The sequence below is a fragment of the Papaver somniferum genome, chromosome 11 (assembly GCF_003573695.1).
Source record: "Papaver somniferum cultivar HN1 chromosome 11, ASM357369v1, whole genome shotgun sequence".
NCBI classification, from domain to species: domain Eukaryota; kingdom Viridiplantae; phylum Streptophyta; class Magnoliopsida; order Ranunculales; family Papaveraceae; genus Papaver; species Papaver somniferum.
In genome coordinates, this window is record NC_039368.1 from 112,395,907 (window position 1) to 112,423,408 (window position 27,502).

At 36.8% G+C, this 27,502-nt stretch overlaps 3 protein-coding genes across 4 annotated transcripts; all 3 read left to right on the forward strand.

The window, feature by feature from the left end:
- Positions 1-3,682: 3,682 nt before the first annotated feature.
- Positions 3,683-4,291, forward strand: LOC113324935 (MADS-box transcription factor 51-like). Its single transcript, XM_026573208.1, has one exon. It carries the CDS (start codon positions 3,683-3,685, stop codon positions 4,289-4,291), a length of 609 nt encoding a protein of 202 aa, XP_026428993.1.
- A 1,164-nt stretch (positions 4,292-5,455) lies between these two features.
- LOC113320597 (ubiquitin carboxyl-terminal hydrolase 12-like) lies at positions 5,456-7,225 on the forward strand. 2 transcript variants are annotated; one of them, XM_026568502.1, is made up of 5 exons: positions 5,462-5,566; positions 6,300-6,470; positions 6,578-6,676; positions 6,763-6,801; positions 6,930-7,225. In XM_026568502.1, the coding sequence occupies exons 2-5, from the start codon at positions 6,450-6,452 to the stop codon at positions 7,086-7,088; spliced, it is 318 nt and encodes a 105-aa protein (XP_026424287.1). In that variant the 5' UTR covers positions 5,462-5,566; positions 6,300-6,449; the 3' UTR covers positions 7,089-7,225. The 2 variants fall into 2 exon arrangements, 1 of the variants encoding a protein (XP_026424287.1); XR_003346198.1 differs by lacking the exon at positions 6,930-7,225 and adding an exon at positions 6,026-6,192 and having other exon boundaries at positions 5,456-5,566; positions 6,300-6,676; positions 6,763-6,796.
- Positions 7,226-18,397: 11,172 nt separating this feature from the next.
- On the forward strand, positions 18,398-20,390 carry LOC113323660 (ubiquitin carboxyl-terminal hydrolase 13-like). The gene is made up of 6 exons (XM_026571995.1): positions 18,398-18,586; positions 18,673-18,782; positions 19,242-19,686; positions 19,794-19,892; positions 19,979-20,017; positions 20,146-20,390. The coding sequence occupies exons 3-6, from the start codon at positions 19,507-19,509 to the stop codon at positions 20,302-20,304; spliced, it is 477 nt and encodes a 158-aa protein (XP_026427780.1). The 5' UTR covers positions 18,398-18,586; positions 18,673-18,782; positions 19,242-19,506; the 3' UTR covers positions 20,305-20,390.
- Positions 20,391-27,502: the final 7,112 nt, after the last annotated feature.

Genomic DNA, 27,502 nt, shown 5'->3' on the forward strand with positions numbered 1-27,502 from the left:
CAGGAACGAGAAATCAAGAGTTGATGAAACTCTGTTTCTGCTGCTGCTGATGATGAACAACACCAAGAACACGAAGACAGACTCGCAGGAACAGTCGTTTATCAACAGTGAAACAGACTCACAGGCGTGGGTCGTAGGTGTGGGTCTTAGAGCTACAGTAACAATAGCACTTCTTCTGTGTCGTTTATTTTGGACGCTTTCTGTGGGTCGCACATTCACTGTTTTATTATTTCATCTCCATTCTCATCCTTGTAAACACCCTTTGAGCAATAAAAATGAATTTTGAGCGTGTTTTCAATATGCGGAGTTAGAACCCATCACTGGGACGACGGAGGAAGCTGTTTTTCACCCATGTGGTAATTCTATTTAATTTCTTTATGACTATTTGCACTATTATAATTGATTTATGATTTTTCTTGATTATTTGTGATTTCGTTTGATGTCGCATGCTTAGTCTTAGGTACTTTTGATGCGTCATGCTTGTGATTTACATATAATTCTTTACAAAATCTACCTTGGCAAAGATTTAGAGTCGATGTTTGTTATTTTATGAGCTTTAATTGTCCGGAATTAAATATTGAACTGCATGAATGTGAGAATTGGTGGAATCCCGAGTGCCAGTAACTCTCTTCATCTTGTTAATATTTTTGTATATATAATTTTATTAAATCTAAAATTCCATTTCCTTCACAAGTCTGAAACGAATCTTTTTACCACTATCACTACAACCATTTGAAAATACATCACTGACTATCTGGATTCCAGTACAAGTTAAATCTAAATTAGACGGCTCCATCAGTAACAACACAACTAGGTAGTTTTGCTGGCTCTGAGGATTAGTTTGGTCGAAATGCAAACTTAGGTATTTATAGACCAAAGAAGTTTGGACACCAAGGAATTTCCAGAACAAATTATTCTCAAGATACGCAATAATTCCCAAATCGGTTTTCATAATTCTTGGAAATGCTTTGTCCAAATATCTACCGAAATCTCACTAGAAAATCTCCAATTAGTAAGTGGACATTACCAATTTTTATTTTCCAGAGATATGCATTTAATCGCTGGTAATTAAAAGCATATAAAACTAAAAACCTTAACTAAAAGATTCTTAATTTATTTCGGTCCAGGATTCTCCTTTAGTTATTAAGGAATATCTCTGAACAATAGAAGGTAAGAATTATTGCACGTGTTCAAAGTATGTCGACATCTTTATCTTTGTAAATCCCCTTTCATATTTACGATCTTGGAACCGATTTGCCACACTTCTAAACAAGTTTAGATTTGGTTCATCCGATTTCCAAAAACTATATGTGATTGATCAATATCAATTATCAAATCATTAATCATGGGTTTACGGTTCTACCAAACACAAGGATCGGTTCTACCTCCATATTGTTACTAGGACCGGATACATCAGTTACTAGGATCGGTTACATCAAGTACCAGGACCGGTTATATACTCACGGTATTACTTGTGATCGGTCACACCAGTTACTAGGATCGGTTACACCAATCACTCGGACCGGTTATACCAATTACAAGGATCGATTATACAACTCTTTTGTGATCGGTCACACCAATTATTATGATCTGTTACACCAATTACTAGGATCGGTCACACCAATTACAAATATCGATCATACCATCTTAGGTGATTACTTAAGATCGGTTTCACTAATAAAAGTCATACCAATACATAAGTCAGGCATTGTGAGTAGTTTTACCAAGATACATAACAAGTTATGAGCCGTTATACTAATCACACATATTGGTAATCCAAAGATATGCAATGAATAACAATACCAATAAGCCTAGCGATTTCCGTTTCGATTCACAAAACAAGTTTATGAATGTACTTCCTTTAAACGAATGTAAACATTGTTTCCTAGGATGAAATCTTCACCTTTACCCATACACATAATCACAATAGCATTCATACGATTATGTCGATGTCTTATATACGAAGTTCAAAAGATAAGCATTATACTTCATATTGTAATTCCTTAATACTACGTCTATCTACTAGAGTATAATCATCCATAGGTTTGCAGTCATGTTTTCAATATAGCACGACTTGAAAGATACGTTAGGAATGAAACAATTCAAGTCAAATATTACTAACCTCAAGAGAAAGGATGATGTCGTCGATGTAGATCTTTACTACTTCACATTCTTCAAGTCTTTGAGTAATACTTGTATGTCTCATAACCCTAATAACTTTCTAGTTTAACCTATACGAAGTTGACTCTAGTACATAATCAAGCGACTCCTAATTGAATTTTGGTTCACTAAAATATGACAACCAAACTTGACATACCAACGCTTGGTGGGTTCAACCAAGCAATGCTCTAACAGACCCGATATTAATAGCTGAAATCAATGTGAAAAATAAAAACACCTCCACAACGGGTATAAGTTAAAGACAATAAAACTGAATTAACCATTACTAAACTTCAGCATCTAAGCTAACATCGATATGAATAAAAACACCTCCAGAATGGCAAATCATACCCGATAAGTTTACATTTTCCAGCGGTGGCTCATATCTACAGCTAGAATATTTTCATTTTTCAGTCGTATATCATACTTATGACCGGGAGTTCTTTCCCAGCCGTAGGCTTTTTTGTTGACAGCTGGGTGGTCAAGTTTTCCCAGCCGTATACTGGTGTTACGATTTGGATTTTATGATATGCAATTCCGAATTTTTTTTTCAAATTTTGTACGCACTTTACACGATTAAAAGCAGCAAAATTGTAATGAGAGTTAAATCAGAGGTATTCTCTATAGGAAACGGGTACCTAACTCAGCTGGTCATCCCCGATTCTCAAAGGTTTCATGCACTCCAGGAGATCTCAGGTTGAAGTCCCGATGGCACAATATTTCATAATTTGACATGAAAGGTAGAGTTAGTTTGTCCCACTTGCGACATAATTAACCCCTTATCCGCTTCGTTCTCCTTAGCTGGTTCCTCATGAGTCTCGCTCGTAGGCTAGCACGACAACCCTAATTCAATCGCCAATCTTAATTAGTTAATCACCGTCATTAGCACTACTTAAATCAACAACATTTTTGTTTATTTTATTTTGATAGGCTAAAATCGGATCCATGCTCATACACAAATCCAGCCAGGTGGACTAGCCCGACTGCTAAACCCAACCCCGCCAAACCCCTTTATATAACTAATTAAATACAAACCTCTATCACGGAGGGATCGATCCTGACTTCCTCATTACTGGAGTTGATGGGATACCACTGAGCTATGCTCTTGACCCAATCAACAACATATTTAGCAATTAAAAAAAGCAGTAGGACAAGGAGTTCGGAAGACTGCTATTTGACGACCCTTTCTTATTTTTTTCGGCCCGAGGATAAGGGGTACCACTAGTGTTTCTGGGGATACGCCCAAGCAAACAACAAAAAAGAAAACGCGTTATTATTCCCGCTCGGTTTCTATAAACTAGACTTTCCATTCCTGCATCATCATCTCTTCTATAAAACTTCATTCACTAGAGTTTCCATTCCTGTATCATCATCTCTGCAGTTACAGTATCATCAAATCTTTCCCGCTCTGTTTCTATAAATATTAGACTCTCCTTTCCTGTATCAACAACAACATCTCTGCGGTTGCACTATCATCCCTACCATCAAATCTTCAATTTTGGGCTTAATCTCGATTGTAGTTATGGGTAAGAGAAGTATTGAGATGAAAAAGATTGAAGATAGGCAGAAAAGAAATGTGTGCTTCACTAAGAGACGCCACGGCCTATTCAATAAAGCCGCTGATTTGTGCCGTCTTACCGGTGCTGACATTTCTCTGTTAGTAATCTCTCCTGGTGGTAACCCCTACACTTTTTCTTCTTCTTCTATTTCTTGGAATGATTTAAATTCTAGGTTAAACAATACCATTAATTTTAAAGAAGAAAAAGTTGCTGATGATGAGAGAACTAGGGTTTCTGATGATGGGTTTTGGTGGAATAACCTAAACCCAGAAGAAATTGATAGTATTGAAAAGTTGACGGCTGTAAGGAATCAATTACTTGATGTGAAAGAGAAGGTTGCACAGAGAAAGCAAGAGTTGCTAGCAGCAGCAGAACCAATTGCTACCTCTATTACTACTAGTACTTGTACTGTTGGAGAGATGGAGGAGGATTCTTCTCTGTTGGAGGATGATTTGGAAAAGTTATTATCAGATGCCTATGATGATGCTCCGAGTTGGTTGCCTTCTATTGATGATTCGGGAATGTTATTTGAGGGTTTAGATTATGATGAGAGTTGGTTGCCTGTCTGTTGATGATTTAGAGGTCAATCTGAACTGAATTTTTGAAGGAGTTGGATGGGAATTAAAGTTATTGAACAAACTCTAGTATCTAGTTGTTGTTTATGTTTATTTTGTTGGTACCAAGTTTTTTTGTTATTAGTATAAGTGAGAATCCATGTACTTATTCTTTGTTGCATGTGTAGTTTGTGGCAACATATGAACAGGAACTTCAATTTTGTTGAATTCAGATTTAGTATTTGGTTGTTGGTTTTGTTTATACAAAGTTCTATTGTTGTTAGTACTTGATAAACTGCACTGTTTATTCTTTGATATTGAATCTGGTTAATAATGCATGTGTAATTTGTAGCAACATGAGAACAGGAACTTCAAGTTTTTGCTAAAAAATCTTGTTTCAACAACCATTATGAGTAACTGTTTTGTTGCTTTAATGTACAACTTGGAATTGACACAGTCCTAGTCCTTGTTGGCCCTGCAATCTTGTTGCTATTAAAACCTGCTAAGGATGCTGAGAAATCCTTTTCTTGCCTCTCCCTTCTTGGAAGCATTCTTCCCTACAAGTAAGGAAACCTCTCCTTTCTTGGAAGCATTCTTCCAGTCTACAAGTAAGGAAAACTTACCTGCTACAGAGCATCATGCATTTCTATACTTCCTTGTGCATCTTATGATTCTTATCTAATTGGTTATGTGAATTGTGAATCCAAGAGGGAAGTTATTGCTGAATTGAAGGCAGCTGGTGCTTCATGGATTCAGTTTGATAAACCCAAACTAGTGATGCATCTTGATAGTGGGGAGTTGAATGCACTCACTGTTGCCTACTCTCAGCTAAAATCTACTCTATCCGGTCTTAATGTTATTGTTGAGACCTACTTCGCCGATCCTCTTGCCAAGGCATACAAAACCCTCCACCTGATTAGTTTTGGAATTTAGATATGGAAATTAGTTTACTGATTATGGTTCTTGTCTTGTTCAGTGTTCTGACTTATGTACAACTCTACAGGAATTATATCCTATTCCTCCACCTGACAGAACACAAGAAGATATACCTCTTCTTCAAACTGTACGATCCGCAAAAAGAACAATCGGCACCGCGGTAGGAATTGAGGTTTGAGTTGCCATTTTTTTTATCAGATAAGATTCAAACGCTGTTTGAGTTTGAAACACTTCTATTATTTATAAGGTATATGTGGGGACACGTTTTGTGAAGGGAAGTGGCAAGCCTATGAAATTCTTAGAAAGCTTAATGAGATGGCTGGATTCTCTCCAGATGAAGAGATTTAACTTTTTGAGGTTTGTTCTTCTTTGATATTTCTGTGACTCGTGTTTGTCTGCTTAGTTTTTTGTTCTGTACTCTAGCCAGAAATGCAAGTTTTAGTTATTTATTGATGCAAGCATCTGATAAGACCTCATCTTTTGATGGTAGGAAATAAAGTTTGAGCCCACAGTTACATGTGAGCACATATACAAGGAATTCACATTCCACACTATCCTTAATGACATCATTAACTTCTGCAAAAAAAAAAATATTCTTTTTTTTCTCACTGTTAATTTTTGTTTCTATTTTGGCTTATAGTGCCTTTTTTATCTACATCTTTTAGCTTGACGATGGAGACATTATTTGTTTCCAGAAACCCCTTCCAGTCGATACTATGACACAATGCCGTTATCCAGATGTTCATTCTTTTCTAGATTATGTTCTGAATCATTGGGTATATGTGACTCACACTTTCTGGTAATGTTTAAATGCAGATGGTAGGAATTTGGCCAACTATACTATGAGAAGGAAAATAAACCCAGTTGAAGAAGCTTGAGCACATTGATATGCAATAATTGAAAACATTGTTTATTCTGCTGTGTTAGGTTGTATGCTTGAATTATCTGGAGAAACTGAAGGAAGATGATTTCTCTCTAGAGCTGTAACTACTTTCATGTTCCAAATGTCTGTTGCTGTCTTATTTTTTGAATTTTTTGTTTCTTTCTTGCAGTAACTTATGTGTCTCTTCTTCTTTTTTAAATGTATAAGGTAATAACTTTTGATAATGTCACGGAAAGAGTTGCTCGGCATCTTGGTTTGGATGACCCAACCAAAATCAAACTTACTCCTCACCGCTGTTGCTCGCAGCAACCCATAGCTCCAGCCATTAAGTACCATGGTTTTGACCACTTGTCTGAGATGTTGATTCACCACAATCAGGTAATTCATCACTCTGAACCTAGCTTTCTAAGGCTTGCTCGATCTTGTCAACTTAACTATTACATTTGAATGCGTCGCTGATACTTCCTTGAAGGGTTTTCCGACAGAAATCTGATATTTTGTATTTCGAAGTCTTGGACATCCCTCCACCACTGTTAGAAGGTTTAAAAACTCTGAATGTTTCTTTTCATCATGCAAAAAAAGATGTGAGTAAGCATATTCCACATTGGTAAGTTACTCTGAATCATGCTCAGTCTGTAATTCTAATTAACTCTGAATGATATGTTTGCAGACTGTCATTCACCGAATTAGTCTTCCAAGCAAAAGTACAGTAAGCAGACGTTTGTATTCCTTAGGTTTTTTGATCAACAGTGATCCGTTTATTGTTGGATTATCTTCTAAAATATTGTGCAATCTAGTGAAGTCCAACATCTGACCTTATTCGTCTATTTTCTCCAGTTTTCATTCTTACAGATTCTAGAGGAGGAGAAGAACTTGGGTACTCGGGATTGCTTGGTTTATGTTTATCACTTCATAGAAGATGCATCTGAGACCCAAAAGTGTTCGGTAGTAAAGACTTTAGTCCCAATGTCACTACCAAAACCTACCATATCTTGATATACGAAAACTTAGATGCAAAGTCTAACCATATTCTAGATCTTAACTGAGCTGCTAATAACAGACTCAATTTGTGACCTTTCCAAGAAAAAACCTCCTGACTGATAGACGCATTTATGTGTCTATTTTGTTCTCAATGTTCTGTATTGTTAGACTCGATTAAATACTTATTGTGTTATTTTACATTTTTGTAAATGTTTTTGGAAAAATAAGCTCTTGCGGCGAAATTGGCTCGAAAAGTGGTGTTTTGCACCCTAGGATAGAGTACTAAAGACACCCCAGAAATGCACCGGAGGAACCCAGAAAAAGTGTTGGAAACACCCCAGAAAAATTACTAAAGGCACCCCAAGGGAATGTGTTATTCGGACTCCAGCAACGGATAAGGGGCCGACCACTGGATAAGGGGCGACCTTCTTCGCAAATTCAAAAAAAAAAAATTTGGCGGGAGAATGGAGAACACTTCTGCAGATTTTTGATCGAATTGTTGAACGTGTTCTAGGGAGATTCAATGGCTGATTTTTGGTAGATAGTTGTGATATGGCCTATTAAACACACTGTGGGCGTTTGGTTCGACCAGAATTGGCTAGAATATGCTAAACAATTCACGGGTTGAAAACAGGGCAGTTCGTGTATATCACGGGTTTCATGTGATTTGGAGGAGATTCAACGTGTTTTGTGCGTGCATGGAAGACCTTCACAGCTTGTTGGAGCGTGAAGGAGTTAAATATGGTAATTTGGAGGCTTGAAAACGCGTGAGAAGATGAAACAGGAAAGAAAATATTCCCAGAAATATTTTCTTTACTGCCGAGTTAAAAAGAATTATATGGAGTGAATGAGCGAGATTCGATGGGTCTGTTGGCTATAAATAGGTTGCTGGGGTTGAGTAGAAGGGGTGTCGAGAGTTTGGGGTCGATAGGAGAGCTCAGGAGAGAGAAATCAAGAGTTGATGAAACTCTGTTTCTGCTGCTGCTGATGATGAAGAACACCAAGAACACGAAGAACAAACTCGCAGGAATAGTCGTTTATCAACAGTGAAACAGACTCACTGGCACTTCTTCTGTGTCGTTTATTTTGGACGCTTTCTGTGGGTCGCACATTCACTGTTTTATTATTTCATCACCATTCTCATCCTTGTAAACACCCTTTGAGCAATAAAAATGAATTTTGAGCGTGTTTTCAATATGCAGAGCTAGAACCCATCACTGGGACGATGGAGGAAGCTGTTTTTCACCCATGTGGTAATTCTATTTAATTTCTTTATGACTATTTGCACTATTATAATTGATTTATGATTTTTCTTGATTATTTGTGATTTCGTTTGATGTCGCATGCTTAGTCTTAGGTACTTTTGATGCGTCATGCTTGTGATTTACATATAATTCTTTATAAAATCTACCTTGGCAAAGATTTAGAGTCGATGTTTGTTATTTTATGAGCTTTAATTGTCCGGAATTAAATATTGAACTGCATGAATGTGAGAATTGGTGGAATCCCGAGTGCCAGTAACTCTCTTCATCTTGTTAATATTTTTGTATATATAATTTTATTAAATCTAAAATTTCATTTCCTTCACAAGTCTGAAACGAATCTTTTTACCACTATCACTACAATCATTTGAAAATACATCAAATTTTGGCGCCGCCGACGAGGATTTGTGCTTAGGTAGAATTTTTAGGTTTTTATTATTCCATTTGTTCTTTTTACGTCTTTTTGGTTGTGTCTTTGTATTACAGGTTTGAAGTTGGATACTAAAGAGCTTGGAATCAAAGCTTAAAGCTAAAAGAGAAGGAAAAAAGACAAAGCAAAAAAATAAAGAAAAAAAAGAAAAAAAAAAGAGAATTATTATTATTATTTTTTTTAAAAGAGACTTTCCATTTTATTTTTATTGTAATTATTATTATTCTTTTTTGTATTTCTTTTTATTGGACTGGACTTTGGACAATTTATTTTAATTTTAAACCCTACGAAAGGGTTATATATAAAAAAAATTAAACATAAACTGTTTGCAGGGAAGGACGACGATTACAATATCGTCTCGGCCCCTCGGATTCGCACACTGACACCGGAGTCAGTGGCCCGAGTCGACTACAACGGTTCTTCGCCCGTCTGGTACGGGAGGTAAACTTCTAAACACCCGCGAATCTCCTGTCAGCAGGTTTACTGTCTGCCTTAAGGTGATTATATGTTGAGGACTGAACCGGCTGCTTTAATTTCCTAGTAAAGGGAAAGACTTGGCCATATAAGATAAGGGTTCGGATTTCATCACCGTTCCCTTCTTGCCCGCCTTAGGTAAACGAAACCTAACGCGAACCCAAGCTTAAAATATTATTAGAACGAGACCGATAGGGTAACGAGCTTGGTAGGAAAATCTTCCGAAAAATATTGGTTACTATTTTAAGCATACTTCAAAGTTCTTGATGGTTTCTGTAAGTTGAATGCGTGACTGCGCCGCCATGTGATAGCGGTGAGGCCTTGGGTATCAAAGCTCCACTGAGCTTCCCTCTCCTCGATTCAACTTACATTAGCTCGGATTGATTCCAGAGGGGTGTGTTCAAATTGTAACGAATTCCTTTTCGAAGGAATAGAAGCTGGTCTAGAAAACAATCTAAGTGGAGCCATCATGCTTTTTGTTTGCTAGATTCTATAGGTTTGATTTGGTCGAGTCAGCCTTGTTTGTGATTGTGTAGAATTCCCTTTCAATTAAGAATGTCGAACTGGTATGATAGAAGCCAATACAATGATTATCGACCTGAATTTGAATATGGACATCATCCTTTTTATGACCATGTTGGGAATAGTGGTTGGGAACGCCATCCTTTTCAAGGTTATGTTTCATACCATAGTGATCCCAATTACTATCCACACACGAATTGGTCTTACGAGCAAGAAAATCAGGAACATTATAGTACTAGTTACGCGTTTTTGGAAAATTACTTAAAAACTAGTCCTGATTATGATATTTCTGAATCTGTTCCTTCTCTAGAAGAGACCCAACAACGGATTAAAAGGACGTATAAACGTTTAGTTTCAATGAATAGTTTAAAAGAAGAGTGTACACGATATTCTGAGATGATAAACGAGAGTAGTGAACATATAAGTGTTATGCTCAGTGAAATTCAGGCACGTCTAGAGGCAGAAAATGAACAGTTAGCTAATGCTGCTCGAAATGATCTAAATTTCCAAAATAGTGTTTCTAATTCTACCATTGATATCAATAGTGAATATTTGCCTAATTTAGAGGACGAGGTTAGAATAAAAGACACTACTTATTTAGATAAGGTTCAATCATCTTCGTACTATTATGATGAGGATAGTAGTAATGAAGAATCTGAAATGTGTAGGCATAGTGATCAGGAATCTATTAATCCAATTGAGCTTTACAATGATTCTAGTTCAAATCCAAATAATTTTTATGATTATTCACCTATTCAAAAGGCCGAGGATTTGATTAGGGATACCACCGTTTTAGATGATGTAGTTTTTCCTTTTGATTACGAAGCCGATAATGCTTTAGAGGAACGGGTTTATTCCGAAAATGTTGTTTTAGAGTCTAGCGACTTAGAAACAATAGTCTTAAACGAAGAAAATGAACTCGTAGAGCTATTAAATATGAGTAAGGATGCGTCGCTTGAGTATAACCTCGAAGGAGCAATTGACTATTTTCAGGATTCCAATGATCTAGAAATTAAGGAAATTGTAGCTAGTCTATCTAGAGATACCCAAAAATCTAAGTTTTGGGGTGATTATCATTCTCCTTGTGCCATACCTTTAGCTCTTACAAAGATCCCTCATTTTGGACTTGATATCTCTGCCTCGACCATTTTACAAGATTACCTCATACTCGTTTTCCCGAACCTAATGATGTCCAGGAAGAAGTTCAGTCATTAGAAACCCATCCTCTGGTTGATGTGGTTTTCCCAGGCATTAATACCAAGATTAAATTTGTCTTACCAGCAAATAGTTTGCTTCCAATTGTGGGAACGTATAAATTTCATATGTGTCACTTATTAAGTTCTGAGACTAAGCCTAAGTACTTTAGGTTGATAGAATCGACACATTTTCTTAAGAATGACCACTACTCTCATTGTGGTCAGTTATGTAAGTCAAACATGATTGACTTAGAGGATCCTCAATTATTTAGGTTATTGTTTTGTGCTTCTAAGTTCTTATTTGAGTTTTTCCAGACTCTAGGACCTAATGATTCGGATCCCACCTATGAAGAAACGCAACCAATGAAAATATTTTATTTAGACCCTTTCATAGAACCTGAACCTGAACCACAATTAGATATAAATATCTTAATCAGGAAACTAGATAAGGGCATGCTATCCTTGTTCACTTTCTTGGGTTAGTGTAGTTTCCTTTGGTCAGCTCTTTTTGGTTTTGAAGACCTACAATTATTTCAACTGTTACTTTTTGATTCTATGAGATGACTAATTCCTTCCGATGTCTGGCTGAAGACTTTAAACTTAGCGTTTCTTGGGAGGTAACCCAATCTCATGCAACACGGTAATATCTTTCCTTAACTCTTGTGCTTCAAATAGTAACAATTTCTCTCCTTGTTCATGCTTTTAATTTTATCTTTAGAACATTGGGGACAATGTTAGATTTAAGTTTGGGGGTATGTGAGAAACTTTTCAGTTACAGAATAAATAAATAAACTCCAGAGCCTAGAAATTTATGCTTATTAAGGTTGGCACTAACAAATCTAAGTGGATGGGAACATCTTGGTTATAGGAGTTGAGGAACCAATCTGATTAGATGGAAACATCGAAAGAGTCTATTCATAAAAGCACAGAGCTCAGGTGTTAGTAATAACATGATAGTTTCACCATATCTCGTTGAGTCCTTTTCACTTCTATTCTTATTTTGTTTTGTTTTTAAACTATGTTTCTCTAAGAGAGTAGGTGGGGCCCACGATTCAAGTTGTTACCACTGCTAGGGTGGAATAGAGTGATTGAGATTCTTTAGTGGAAAAAAAAAGAAAAAAAAAGACCATACCAATTAGACCAATCGGAATAAACATTAACACTTGGATAGCAATATGTGTGTGTTCTCCCTGTCTCCGTCGTCTAAGCAAGCGTGGAATGCAGGACCCGTGGGAACTATCATGTAATCTGCTGACAAGAAGCATGCGCTTGGATCCAAAAAGATCTATTCATGTCGTTAATCAAAAAAAAATATTGTTCTATGTAGTCAATCACTGGTTCCCTTGTATATGCCAGTGTGTTGATATTAGTCAGACCGGTATCTCAGTCCATTAGGATAGGTTCATCCTAGTAGTGGCCTTCAGACAGATATGGGAAACACCATTCACCTAGTAAACATCAAAACCATCTATGTTTTTCTATATCCATCTCATTATTTATCTATGTGATTAGTTTTGACTCCGGTTATGATGTCCATAGTGAAACTATCTGAGTAGAGCTCTGTCACTTATATATGAATTTTGGAATTTCGCATCAGGGTACTTCCTCCTATAGTCAATGTTTGTATGCCAACCAAGGAGATTCTTTAGTGCCTTCCAAGGTTCTGCGTAGATAGCTAGGTTTTGGAGTAAATGGTTTTTTGTGGGTACACCTCTGATAAACCCACCCGAGATTAACTCGGTCACTTTTCAAAAATGAATTTTGCTTGAGGACTAGCAAATAATAAGTTTGGGGGTATTTGATAGACGCATTTATGTGTCTATTTTGTTCTCAATGTTCTGTATTGTTAGACTCGCTTAAATACTTATTGTGTTATTTTATATCTTTGTAGATGTTTTTGGAAAAATAAGCTCTTGCGGCGAAATTGGCTCGAAAAGTGGTGTTTTACACCCTAGGATAGAGTACTAAAGACACCCCAGAAATGCACCGGAGGAACCCAGAAAAAGTGTTAGAAACACCCCAGAAAAATTACTAAAGGCACCCCAATGCATGTGTTATTCGGAATCCAGCAACGGATAAGGGGGCGACCACTGGATAAGGGGTGACCTTCTTCGCAAATTCAAAAAAAATGTTTTTGGCCGGAAAATGGAGAACACTTCTGCAGATTTTTGATCGAATAGTTGAACGTGTTCTAGGGAGATTCAATGGCTGATTTTTGGTAGATAGTTGTGATATGGCCTATTAAACACACTGTGGGCGTTTGGTTCGACCAGAATTGGCTAATATCATCTAAACAATTCACGGGTTGAAAACAGGGCAGTTCGTGTATATCACGGGTTTCACGTGATTTGGAAAAGATTCAACGTGTTTTGTGCGTGCATGGAAGACCCTCACAGCCTGTTGGAGCGTGAAGGAGTTAAATATGGTAATTTGGAGGCTTGAAAACGCGTGAGAAGATGAAACAGGAAAGAAAATATTCCCGGAAATATTTTCTTTACTGCCGAGTTAAAGAGAATTATATGGAGTGAATGAGCGAGATTCGATGGGTCTGTTGGCTATAAATAGGTTGCCGGGGTTGAGTAGAAGGGGTGTCGAGAGTTTGGGGTCGATAGGAGAGCTCAGGAGCGAGAAATCAAGAGTTGATGAAACACTGTTTCTGCTGCTGATGATGATGAAGATCACCAAGAACACGAAGAACAGAATCGCAAGAACAGTCGTTTATCAACAGTGAAACAGACTCACAGGCGTGGGTCGTAGGTGTGGGTCTTAGAGCTACAGTAACAATAACACTTCTTCTGTGTCGTTTATTTTGGATGCTTTCTGTGGGTCGCACATTCACTGTTTTATTATTTCATCTCCATTCTCATCCTTGTAAACACCCTTTGAGCAATAAAAATGAATTTTGAGCGTGTTTTCAATATGCGGAGTTAGAACCCATCACTGGGACGACGGAGGAAGCTGTTTTTCACCCATTTGGTAATTCTATTTAATTTCTTTATGACTATTTGCACTATTATAATTGATTTATGATTTTTCTTGATTATTTGTGATTTCGTTTGATGTCGCATGCTTAGTCTTAGGTACTTTTGATGCGTCATGCTTGTGATTTACATATAATTCTTTATAAAATCTACCTTGGCAAAGATTTAGAGTCGATGTTTGTTATTTTATGAGCTTTAATTGTCCGGAATTAAATATTGAACTGCATGAATGTGAGAATTGGTGGAATCCCGAGTGCCAGTAACTCTCTTCATCTTGTTAATATTTTTTTATATATAATTTTATTAAATATAAAATTCCATTTCCTTCACAAGTCTGAAACGAATCTTTTTACCATTATCACTACAACCATTTGAAAATACATCACTGACTATCTGGATTCCAGTACAAGTTAAATCTAAATTAGACGGCTCCATCAGTTACAACACAACTAGGTAGTTTGTCTGGCTCTGAGGATTAGTTTGCTCGAAATGCAAACTTAGGTATTTATAGACCAAGGAAGTTTGGACACCAAGGAATTTCCAAAACATATTATTCTCAAGATATGCAATAATTCCCAAATCGGTTTTCATAATTCCTGGAAATGCTTTGTCCAATTATCTATCGAAATCTCACTAGAAAATCTTCAATTAGTAAGTGCACATTACCAATTTTTATTTTCCAGAGATACGCATTTAATCGCTGGTAATTAAAAGCATATAAAACTAAAAACCTTAATTAAAAGATTCTCAATTTATTTCGGTCCAGGATTCTTCTTTAGTTATTAAGGAATATCTTTGAACAATAGAAGGTAAGAATTACTGCACGTGTTCAAAGTATGTCGACATCTTTATCTTTGTAAATCCTCTTTCATATTTACGATCTTGGAACCGATTTGCCACACTTCCAAACAAGTTTAGATTTGGTTCATCCGATTTCCAAAAACTATATGTGATTGATCAATATCAATTATCAAATCATTAATCATGGGTTTACAGTTCTACCAAACACAAGGATCGGTTCTACCTCCATATGGTTACTAGGACCGGATACATCAGTTACTAGGATCGGTTACATCAACTACCAGGACCGGTTATATACCCACGGTATTACTTGTGACCGGTCACACCAGTTACTAGGATCGGTTACACCAATTACTAGGACCGGTTATACCAATTACAAGGATCGATTATACAACTCTTTTGTGATCGGTCACACCAATTATTAGGATCTGTTACACCAATTACTAGGATCGGTCACACCAATTACAAATACCGATCATACCATCTTAGGTGATTACTTAAGATCGGTTTCACTAATAAAAGTCATAGCAATACATAAGTCAGGCATTGTGAGTAGTTTTACCAAGATACATAACTAGTTATGAGCCGTTATACTAATCACACATATTGGTAATCCAAAGATATGCAATGAATAACAATACCAATAAGCCTAGCGATTTCCGTTTCGATTCACAAAACAAGTTTATGAATGTACTTCCTTTAAACGAATGTAAACATTGTTTCCTAGGATGAAATCTTCACCTTTACCCATACACATAATCACAATAGCATTCGTACGATTATGTCGATGTCTTATATACGAAGTTCAAAAGATAAGCATTATACTTCCTATTGTAATTCCTTAATAATACGTCTATCTACTAGAGTATAATTATCCATAGGTTTGCAGTCATGTTTTCAATATAGCACGACATGAAAGATACGTTAGGAATGAAACAATTCAAGTCAAATATTACTAACCTCGAGAGAAAGGATGATGTCGTCGATGTAGCTCTTTACTTCTTCACATTCTTCAAGTCTTTGAGTAATACTTGTATGTCTCATAATCCTAATAACTTTCTAGTTTAACCTATACGAAGTTGACTCTAGTACACAATCAAGCGACTCTTAATTGAGTTTTGGTTCACTAAAATATGACAACCAAACTTGACATACCAACGCTTGGTGGGTTCAACCAAGCAATGCTCTAACAGACCCGATATTAATAGCTGAAATCAATGTGAAAAATAAAAACACCTCCACAACGGGTATAAGTTAAAGACGATAAAACTGAATTAACCATTACTAAACGTCAGCATCTAAGCTAACATCGATATGAATAAAAACACCTCCAGAATGGCAAATCATACCCGATAAGTTTACATTTTCCAGCAGTGACTCATATTTACACCTAGAATATTTTCATTTTTCAGCTATATATCATACTTATGACCGAGAGTTCTTTCCTAGCCGTAGACTTTTTTGTTGACAGCTGGGTGGTCATGTTTTCCCAGCCGTATACTTGTGTTACGATTTGGATTTTATGATATGCAATTCCGAAAAAAAAATCAAATTTTGTACGCACTTTACACGATTAAAAGCAACAAAATTGTAATGAGAGTTAAATCAGAGGTATTCTTGATAGGAAACGGGTACCTAACTCAGTTGGTCATCCCCGATAATGAAAGGCTTCATGCACTCCAGGAGATCCCAGGTTCAAGTCCCGATGGCGCAATGTTTCATAATTTGACATGAAAGGTAGAGTTAGTTTGTCCCACTTGCGACATAATCAACCTCTATCTGCTTCGGTCCCCTTGGCTGGTTCCTCATGAGCCTCGCTCATAGGCTAGCACAACAACCCTAATTCAATCGCCAATCTTAATTAGTTAATCACCGTCATTAGCACTACTTAAATGAACAACATATTTAGCAATTAACAAAAGAAGTAGGACAATGAGTTCGGAAGATTGCTATTTGACGACCCTTTCTTATTTTTTTCGGCCCTCCACTAATGTTTCTGCGGATACGCCCAAGCAAACAACAAAAAAGAAAACGCGTTATTATTCCCGCTCTGTTTCTATAAACTAGACTTTCCATTCCTGCATCATCATCTCCTTCTATAAAACTTCATTCACTAGAGTTTCCATTCCTGTATCATCATCTCTGCAGTTACAGTATCATCAAATCTTTCCCGCTCTGTTTCTATAAAGATTAGACTCTCCTTTCCTGTATCAACAATAACATCTCTGCGGTTGCACTAACATCCCTACCATCAAATCTTCAATTTTGGGCTTAATCTCGATTGTAGTTATGGGTAAGAGAAGGATTGAGATGAAGAAGATTGAAGATAGGCAGAAAAGAAATGTGTGCTTCACTAAGAGACGCCACGGCCTATTCAATAAAGCCGCTGATTTGTGCCGTCTTACCGGTGCTGACATTTCTCTGTTAGTAATCTCTCCTGGTGGTAACACCTACACTTTTTCTTCTTCTTCTTCTATTTCTTGGAATGATTTAAATTATAGGTTAAAAAATACCATTAATTTTAAAGAAGTAAAAGTTGCTGATGATGAGAGAACTAGGGTTTCTGATGATGGGTTTTGGTGGAATAACCTAAACCCAGAAGAAATTGATAGTATTGAAAAGTTGACGGCTGTAAGGAATCAATTACTTGATGTGAAAGAGAAGGTTGCACAGAGAAAGCAAGAGTTGCTAGCAGCAGCAGAACCAATTGCTACCTCTACTACTACTAGTACTTGTACTGTTGGAGAGATGGAGGAGGATTCTTTTCTGTTGGAGGATGATTTGGAAAAGTTATTATCAGATGCCTATGATGATGCTCCGAATTGGTTGCCTTCTATTGATGATTCGGGAATGTTATTTGAGGGTTTAGATTATGATGAGAGTTGGTTGCCTGTCTGTTGATGATTTAGAGGTCAATCTGAACTGAATTTTTGAAGGAGTTGGATGGGAATTAAAGTTATTGAACAAACTCTAGTATCTAGTTGTTGTTTATGTTTATTTTGTTGGTACCAAGTTTTTTTGTTATTAGTATAAGTGAGAATCCATGTACTTATTCTTTGTTGCATGTGTAGTTTGAACATGAACTTCAATTTTGTTGCATTCAGATTTAGTATTTGGTTGTTGGTTTTGTTTATACAAAGTTCTATTGTTGTTAGTACTTGATAAACTGCACTGTTTATTCTTTGATATTGAATCTGGTTAATAATGCATGTGTAATTTGTAGCAACATGAGAACAGGAACTTCAAGTTTTTGCTAAAAAATCTTGTTTCAACAACCATTATGAGTAACCTTTTTGTTGCTTTAATGTACAGCTTGGAATTGACACAGTCCTAGTCCTTGTTGGCCCTGCAATCTTGTTGCTATTAAAACCTGCCAAGGATGCTGAGAAATCCTTCTCTTGCCTCTCCCTTCTTGGAAGCATTCTTCCCTACAAGTAAGGAAACCTCTCCTTTCTTGGAAGCATTCTTCCAGTCTACAAGTAAGGAAAACTTACCTGCTACAGAGCATCATGCATTTATATACTTCCTAGTGATGCATCTTGATACCGGGAAGTTGCATTCACTGATGCCTAATGTCAGCTAAAATATACTCTATCTGGTCTTAATGTTATTGTTGAGGCCTACTTCGCCGATCTTGTTTCCAAGGCATACAAAATCCTCCACCTGATTAGTTTTGGAGTTTAGATATGGGAATTAGTTTCCTGATCATGGTTCTTGTCTTGTTCAGTGTTCTGACTTATGTACAACTCTACAGGAATTATATCCTATTCCTCCACCTGACAGAACACAAGAAGATATACCTCTTCTTCTAACTGTACGATCCGCAAAAAGAACAACCGGCACCGCGGTAGGAATTGAGGTTTGAGTTGCCATTTTTTTATCAGATAAGATTCAAACGCTGTTTGAGTTTGAAACACTTTTATTATTTATAAGGTATATGTGGGGACACGTTTTGTGAAGGGAAGTGGCAAGCCTATGAAATTCTTAGAAAGCTTAATGAGATGGATGGATTCTCTCCAGATGAAGAGATTTAACTTTTTGAGGTTTGTTCTTCTTTGATATTTCTGTGACTCGTGTTTGTCTGCTTAGTTTTTTGTTCTGTACTCTAGCCAGAAATGCAAGTTTTAGTTATTTATTGATGCAAGCATCTGATAAGACCTCATCTTTTGATGGTAGGAAATAAAGTTTGAGCCCACAGTTACATGTGAGCACATATACAAGGAATTCACATTCCACACTATCCTTAATGACATCATTAACTTCTGCAAAAAAAAAAATATTCTTTTTTTTCTCACTGTTAATTTTTGTTTCTATTTTGGCTTATAGTGCCTTTTTTATCTACATCTTTTAGCTTGACGATGGAGACATTATTTGTTTCCAGAAACCCCTTCCAGTCGATACTATGACACAATGTCGTTATCCAGATGTTCATTCTTTTCTAGATTATGTTCTGAATCATTGGGTATATGTGACTCACACTTTCTGGTAATGTTTAAATGCAGATGGTAGGAATTTGGCCAACTATACTATGAGAAGGAAAATAAACCCAGTTGAAGAAGCTTGAGCACATTGATATGCAATAATTGAAAACATTGTTTATTCTGCTGTGTTAGGTTGTATGCTTGAATTATCTGGAGAAACTGAAGGAAGATGATTTCTCTCTAGAGCTGTAACTACTTTCATGTTCCAAATGTCTGTTGCTGTCTTATTTTTTGAATTTTTTGTTTCTTTCTTGCAGTAACTTATGTGTCTCTTCTTCTTTTTTAAATGTATAAGGTAATAACTTTTGATAATGTCACGGAAAGAGTTGCTCGGCATCTTGGTTTGGATGACCCAACCAAAATCAAACTTACTCCTCACCGCTGTTGCTCGCAGCAACCCATAGCTCCAGCCATTAAGTACCATGGTTTTGACCACTTGTCTGAGATGTTGATTCACCACAATCAGGTAATTCATCACTCTGAACCTAGCTTTCTAAGGCTTGCTCGATCTTGTCAACTTAACTATTACATTTGAATGCGTCGCTGATACTTCCTTGAAGGGTTTTCCGACAGAAATCTGATATTTTGTATTTCGAAGTCTTGGACATCCCTCCACCACTGTTAGAAGGTTTAAAAACTCTGAATGTTTCTTTTCATCATGCAAAAAAAGATGTGAGTAAGCATATTCCACATTGGTAAGTTACTCTGAATCATGCTCAGTCTGTAATTCTAATTAACTCTGAATGATATGTTTGCAGACTGTCATTCACCGAATTAGTCTTCCAAGCAAAAGTACAGTAAGCAGACGTTTGTATTCCTTAGGTTTTTTGATCAACAGTGATCCGTTTATTGTTGGATTATCTTCTAAAATATTGTGCAATCTAGTGAAGTCCAACATCTGACCTTATTCGTCTATTTTCTCCAGTTTTCATTCTTACAGATTCTAGAGGAGGAGAAGAACTTGGGTACTCGGGATTGCTTGGTTTATGTTTATCACTTCATAGAAGATGCATCTGAGACCCAAAAGTGTTCGGTAGTAAAGACTTTAGTCCCAATGTCACTACCAAAACCTACCATATCTTGATATACGAAAACTTAGATGCAAAGTCTAACCATATTCTAGATCTTAACTGAGCTGCTAATAACAGACTCAATTTGTGACCTTTCCAAGAAAAAACCTCCTGACTGATAGACGCATTTATGTGTCTATTTTGTTCTCAATGTTCTGTATTGTTAGACTCGATTAAATACTTATTGTGTTATTTTACATTTTTGTAAATGTTTTTGGAAAAATAAGCTCTTGCGGCGAAATTGGCTCGAAAAGTGGTGTTTTGCACCCTAGGATAGAGTACTAAAGACACCCCAGAAATGCACCGGAGGAACCCAGAAAAAGTGTTGGAAACACCCCAGAAAAATTACTAAAGACACCCCAAGGGACATGTGTTATTCGGACTCCAGCAACGGATAAGGGGGCGACCACTGGATAATTGTGACCTTCTTCGCAAATTCAAAAAAAAAATTGGCGGGAGAATGGAGAACACTTCTGCAGATTTTTGATCGAATTGTTGAACGTGTTCTAGGGAGATTCAATGGCTGATTTTTGGTAGATAATTGTGATATGGCCTATTAAACACACTGTGGGCGTTTGGTTCGACCAGAATTGGCTAGAATATGCTAAATAATTCACGGGTTGAAAACAGGGCAGTTCGTATATATCACGGGTTTCATGTGATTTGGAGGAGATTCAACGTGTTTTGTGCGTGCATGGAAGACACTCACAGCCTGTTGGAGCGTGAAGGAGTTAAATATGGTAATTTGGAGGCTTGAAAACGCGTGAGAAGATGAAACAGGAAAGAAAATATTCCCAGAAATATTTTCTTTACTGCCGAGTTAAAAAGAATTATATGGAGTGAATGAGCGAGATTCGATGGGTCTGTTGGCTATAAATAGGTTGCTGGGGTTGAGTAGAAGGGGTGTCGAGAGTTTGGGGTCGATAGGAGAGCTCAGGAGCGAGAAATCAAGAGTTGATGAAACTCTGTTTCTGCTGCTGCTGATGATGAAGAACACCAAGAACACGAAGAACAGACTCGCAGGAACAGTCGTTTATCAACAGTGAAACAGACTCACTGGCACTTCTTCTGTGTCGTTTATTTTGGACGCTTTCTGTGGGTCGCACATTCACTGTTTTATTATTTCATCACCATTCTCATCCTTGTAAACACCCTTTGAGAAATAAAAATGAATTTTGAGCGTGTTTTCAATATGCGGAGCTAGAACCCATCACTGGGACGACGGAGGAAGCTGTTTTTCACCCATGTGGTAATTCTATTTAATTTCTTTATGACTATTTGCACTATTATAATTGATTTATGATTTTTCTTGATTATTTATAATTTCGTTTGATGTCGCATGCTTAGTCTTAGGTACTTTTGATGCGTCGTGCTTGTGATTTACATATAATTCTTTATAAAATCTACCTTGGCAAAGATTTAGAGTCGATGTTTGTTATTTTATGAGCTTTAATTGTCCGGAATTAAATATTGAACTGCATGAATGTGAGAATTGGTGGAATCCCGAGTGCCAGTAACTCTCTTCATCTTGTTAATATTTTTGTATATATAATTTTATTAAATCTAAAATTTCATTTCCTTCACAAGTCTGAAACGAATCTTTTTACCACTATCACTACAACCATTTGAAAATACATCAAATTTTGGCGCCGCCGACGAGGATTTGTGCTTAGGTAGAATTTTTAGGTTTTTATTATTTTTTATTATTCCATTTGTTCTTTTTACGTCTTTTTGGTTGTGTCTTTGTATTACAGGTTTGAAGTTGGATACTAAAGAGCTTGGAATCAAAGCTTAAAGCTAAAAGAGAAGGAAAAAAGACAAAGCAAAAAAATAAACAAAAAAAAGAGAAAAAAAAAAAGAGAATTATTATTATTTTTTTAAAAGAGACTTTCCATTTTATTTTTATTGTAATTATTATTATTATTTTTTGTATTTCTTTTCATTGGACTGGACTTTGGATAATTTATTTTAATTTTAAACCCTACGAAAGGGTTATATATAAAAAAAAAAAATTAAATATAAACTGTTTGCAGGGAAGGACGACGATTACAATATCGTCTCGGCCCCTCGGGTTCGCACACTGACACCGGAGTCAGTGGCCCGAGTCGACTACAACGGTTCTTCGCCCGTCTGGTACGGGAGGTAAACTTCTAAACACCCGTGAATCTCCTGTCAGCAGGTTTACTGTCTGCCTTAAGGTGATTATATGTTGAGGACTGAACCGGCTGCTTTAATTTCCTAGTAAAGGGAAAGAACTGGCCATATAAGATAAGGGTTCGGATTTCATCACCGTTCCCTTCTTGCCCGCCTTAGGTAAACGAAACCTAACGCGAACCCAAGCTTAAAATATGATTAGAACGAGACCGATAGGGTAACGAGCTTGGTAGGAAAATCTTCCGAAAAATATTGGTTACTCTTTTAAGCATACTTCAAAGTTCTTGATGGTTTCTGTAAGTTGAATGCGTGACTGCGCCGCCTTGTGATAGCGGTGAGGCCTTGGGTATCAAAGCTCCACTGAGCTTCCCTCTCCTCGATTCAACTTACATTAGCTCGGATTGGTTCCAGAGGGGTGTGCTCAAATTGTAACGAATTCCTTTTCGAAGGAATAGAAGCTGGTCTAGAAAACAATATAAGTGGAGCCATCATGCTTTTTGTTTGCTAGATTCTATAGGTTTGATTTGGTCGAGTCAGCCTTGTTTGTGATTGTGTAGAATTCCCTTTCAATTAAGAATGTCGAACTGGTATGATATAAGCCAATACAATGATTATCGACCTGAATTTGAATATGGACATCATCCTTTTTATGACCATGTTGGGAATAGTGGTTGGGAACGCCATCCTTTTCAAGGTTATGGTTCATACCATAGTGAGCCCAATTACTATCCACACGCGAATTGGTCTTACGAGCAAGAAAATCAGGAACATTATAGTACTAGTTACGCGTTTTTGGAAAATTACTTAAAAACTAGTCCTGATTATGATATTTCTGAATCTGTTCCTTCCCTAGAAGAGACCCAACAACGGATTAAAAGGACGTATAAACGTTTAGTTGCAATGAATAGTTTAAAAGAAGAGTGTACACGATATTCTGAGATGATAAACGAGAGTAGTGAACGTATAAGTGTTATGCTCAGTGAAATTCAGGCACGTCTAGAGGCAGAAAATGAACAGTTAGCTAATGCTGCTCGAAATGATCTAAATTTCCAAAATAGTGTTTCTAATTCTACCCTTGATATCAATAGTGAATATTTGCCTAATTTAGAGGACGAGGTTAGAATAAAAGACACTACTTATTTAGATAAGGTTCAATCATCTTCGTACTATTATGATGAGGATAGTAGTAATGAAGAATCTGAAATGTGTAGGCATAATGATCAGGAATCTATTAATCCAATTGAGCTTTATAATGATTCTAGTTCAAATCCAAATAATTTTTATGATTATTCACCTATTCAAAAGGACGAGGATTTGATTAGGGATACCACCGTTTTGGACGATGTAGTTTTTCCTTTTGATTACGAAGCCAATAATGCTTTAGAGGAACGGGTTTATTCCGAAAATGCTGTTTTAGAGTCTAGCGACTTAGAAACAATAGTCTTAGACGAATAAAACGAACTCGTAGAGCTATTAAATATGAGTAAGGATGCGTCACTTGAGTATAACCTCGAAGGAGTAATTGACTATTTTCAGGATTCCAATGATCTAGAAATTAGGGAGATTGTAACTAGTCTATCTAGAGACACTGAAAACTCTAAGTTTGGGGGTGATTATCACCTTCCTAGTGCCTTACCTTTAACTCTCAGAAAGTCCCTTCACTTAGGACTTGATATCTCTGCCTCGACAATTTTACAAGATTACCTTCATACTCGTTTTCCCGAACCTAATGATGTCCAGGAAGAAGTTCAGTCGTTAGAAACCCATCCTATGGTTGATGTGGTTTGCCCAGGCTATGATCCCCAGATTGACTTTGTTTTCCCACCAAATAGTTTTCTTCCAACTGTGGGAACGTTTATATTCCAAATGTGTCGAATATTAAGTTGTGAGACTAAACCTAAATGCTTTAGGAAATTAGAATCGACACATTTGCTTAAGAAAGACCACCTCTTTCACTGTGGTCAACTATGTAAGTCATATCTGATTGACTTAGAGGATCCGCAATTATTTAGGTTATTACTTCGTGATTCTAAGTTCGTATTTGAGTTTTTACAGACTCTAAGACCTAGTGATTCGGATCCCATCTATGAAGAAACGCAACCAATGAAAATATTCTATCAAGATCCTTTCATAGAACCTGAACCTGAACCACAATGGGACATAGGTATCTTCATCAGGAAACTAGATAAGGGTATGCAGTACATGTTCACTTTCTTGGGTTATTGTAGTTTCCTTTGGTCAGCTCTATTTAGTTTTGAAGACCCACAGTTATTTCGACTGTTACTTTATGGTTCGAGTTGACTAATCCTTTCCTAAGTCTGGCTGAAGACTTTAAACTTAGCACTTCTTGGGAGGTAACCCAATCTCACGCAACACGGTAATATCCTTCCTTAACTCTTTTACTTCAAATAGTAACCGTTTCTCCTTGTTCATGTTTTTAATTTTATCTTTAGAACATTGAGGACAATGTTAGATTTAAGTTTGGGGGTATTGGGAGAAACTTTTTAGTTGCGTAATAAATAAACTCCAGAGCCTAGAAATTTATGCGTATTTAGGATAGCACTAACCAATCTAAGTGGATGGAAACATTTTTTTTAGGAGTTGAGGAACCAATCTGACTAGATGGAAACATCTATAGAGTCTATTCATAAAAGCACAGAGCTCAGGTGTTAGAAATAACATGATAGTTTCGCCATATCTTGTCGAGTCCTTTTCACTTTCTATTTTTATTTTTCTTTTATTTCAAGTGATTTGGTGGGGCACACGATTCAAGTTGTTACCTTTGCTAGGGTGAAATAGAGTGACTGAGTTACCTTTTCAAAAAAAAATAAAAAAAATTAAATAAAAAAAATAAATAAATAAATAAATAGACCGGACCAGTTAGACCAATCGGAATAAGTATTAACACTTGGATAGCAATATGCGTGTGTTCTCCCTGTTTCCGTCGCCTAAGCAAGCGTGGAATGCAGGACCCGTGGGAACTATCGTGTAATCTGCTGACAAGAAGCATGCACTTGGATCCAAAAGATCTATTCATGCCGTTAAGTTAAAAAAAAAAAAATGGTTATTGTTATGTGTAGTCAACTGCTGGTTCCCTTGTATTTGCCAGTTTGTTGATCTAGATTTAAGTTATTGACCACTGGTTCCCTTGTATATGCCAGTGTGTTAATATTAGTCAGACTGGTATCTCAGTCATTTAGGTTAGGTTCATCTTGGCAGAGGCCTTCAGACAGATATGGGAAACACCGTTCGCTTTTCAACCATCTACATTTTTCTTTCCATCTTCTTAATCTTTTCATGTGATTAGTCTGACTCCGAGTATGATGTCCATCGTGAAACTATCTTAGTAGAGCTCTGTCACTTATATGAATTTTAGTATGCTTGAGTGCAAACTCGTGTACAGCAATTGGAATTTCGCATCAGGGTTCTTCCTCTTAGAGTCAATAATTGTATGCCAACCAAGGAGGTTCTTTAGTGCTTTCCAAGGTTTTGCGTAGATAGCTAGGGTCTGGAGTATTGGTTTTTGTGGGTACACCTCTGATAAACCCACCCGAGATTAACTCGGTCACTTTTCAAGAATAAATTTTGCTCGAGGACTAGCAAATAATAAGTTTGGGGGTATTTGATAGACGCATTTATGTGTCTATTTTGATCTCTTTTATGTATTTTATTAGTACCCATTTGTTCTCATTATGGTGTTTTTATGTTTGTTTAGGTGTTTTTGGAGAAAATACCCTTGTATGGAAAGAGTTGCTCAAAAAATGATGATTTACACCCCGGAGAAAAGTACTAAAGGCACCCCAGAAATGTCCTGGAGGCGCCCCAGAAATGTACCGGAAACGTCCCAGAAATGTCCCGGAGGAAACCAGAAAAATTACTATTTCAACCCAAGAATTACTATTTCAGCCCAAATTACTAAGGGGACACCAAGACAGGATAGGGGGACACCCCTCTTCTTCATTTGAATATCGATTTTGGCGGGAAAAATGTTCACAACACAAGAGAATTTTCGATCGAAGAAATGAAGTAGTGGTAGGTCGATTCAATGGCTGAATTTTGGTATAGAGATGTGATATAGGTTGAGGAACACAGTATGGGTGACGAAATCGGTCAATTTTGGCTAAAATTCCTGGTTCGATTCACCAAACCAAAACAGAGCAACACGCACTGTAAGCGAACTCAAGTGTGTTTCTGCTGTGCATGGAGTGATGTGGAGGTGCGGGAAAGCTTCTGAGGCATGAAGAAACTAATTTGGAGCGTTTTGGGAGCGAGTTAACGTGTGGAAATTCTATAAATGGTAAGTATTCTCATTTTTGGGCAGCAAAAAATAATCGAATTAAAGAGAAAATATACGCAATCAATGGTCGGATTTCTTGCTCCAAAACACTATAAATACAAGTATCGGTCATTGGGAAGAGGCTGTCGAGAGTTGGGAGAGAGTTAGAGACGTAAAAATCAAAGAACCAGACGCTGTGAAGAAGTTCCTGCTGCTGCTGGAACTGAAGAACACGAAGAACATTGGACGAGGAAGGAAAGTCGTTAAAAACTGTCGCTTTATTGCGACACTTTTCCACTCCTTTCCGCGACTGAGTCGTTGTACCAACAACACTATATCTGTGTCGTTGATTCTGGACGCCTTCTGTGGGTCGCAGAATCCTGTTTTATACTATTTACTTATCTTTCTCTTCATTGTAAAACACTTTTGAGCATCAATGAAATTCTTTGAGAGGTTTTCCAATATGATGAGCAACTAATTCCCTCGTAACCAAGGCAATGGAGGAAGCTATTCACGCAACATAAATGGGTAACTATTTCATTTAATTATATAATTCACCTAATCGCTGCTTTTGCAGAGTTTTAAATTATTTGAATGATTGTCTTAATTATTTGTTATTTAGTTTGATAGGTTATGCTTGGTTTAATCTCTTGATAATCTATGCTTAAGGTTTACAAATAATGTTTGAGAATCTGTATGATTGATAGTGAATTAAAGATAAAAGAGGACTTAAGAATTGAATAGAGTTTTGAAATATTTATCATTCAATTTTGCATTATAGT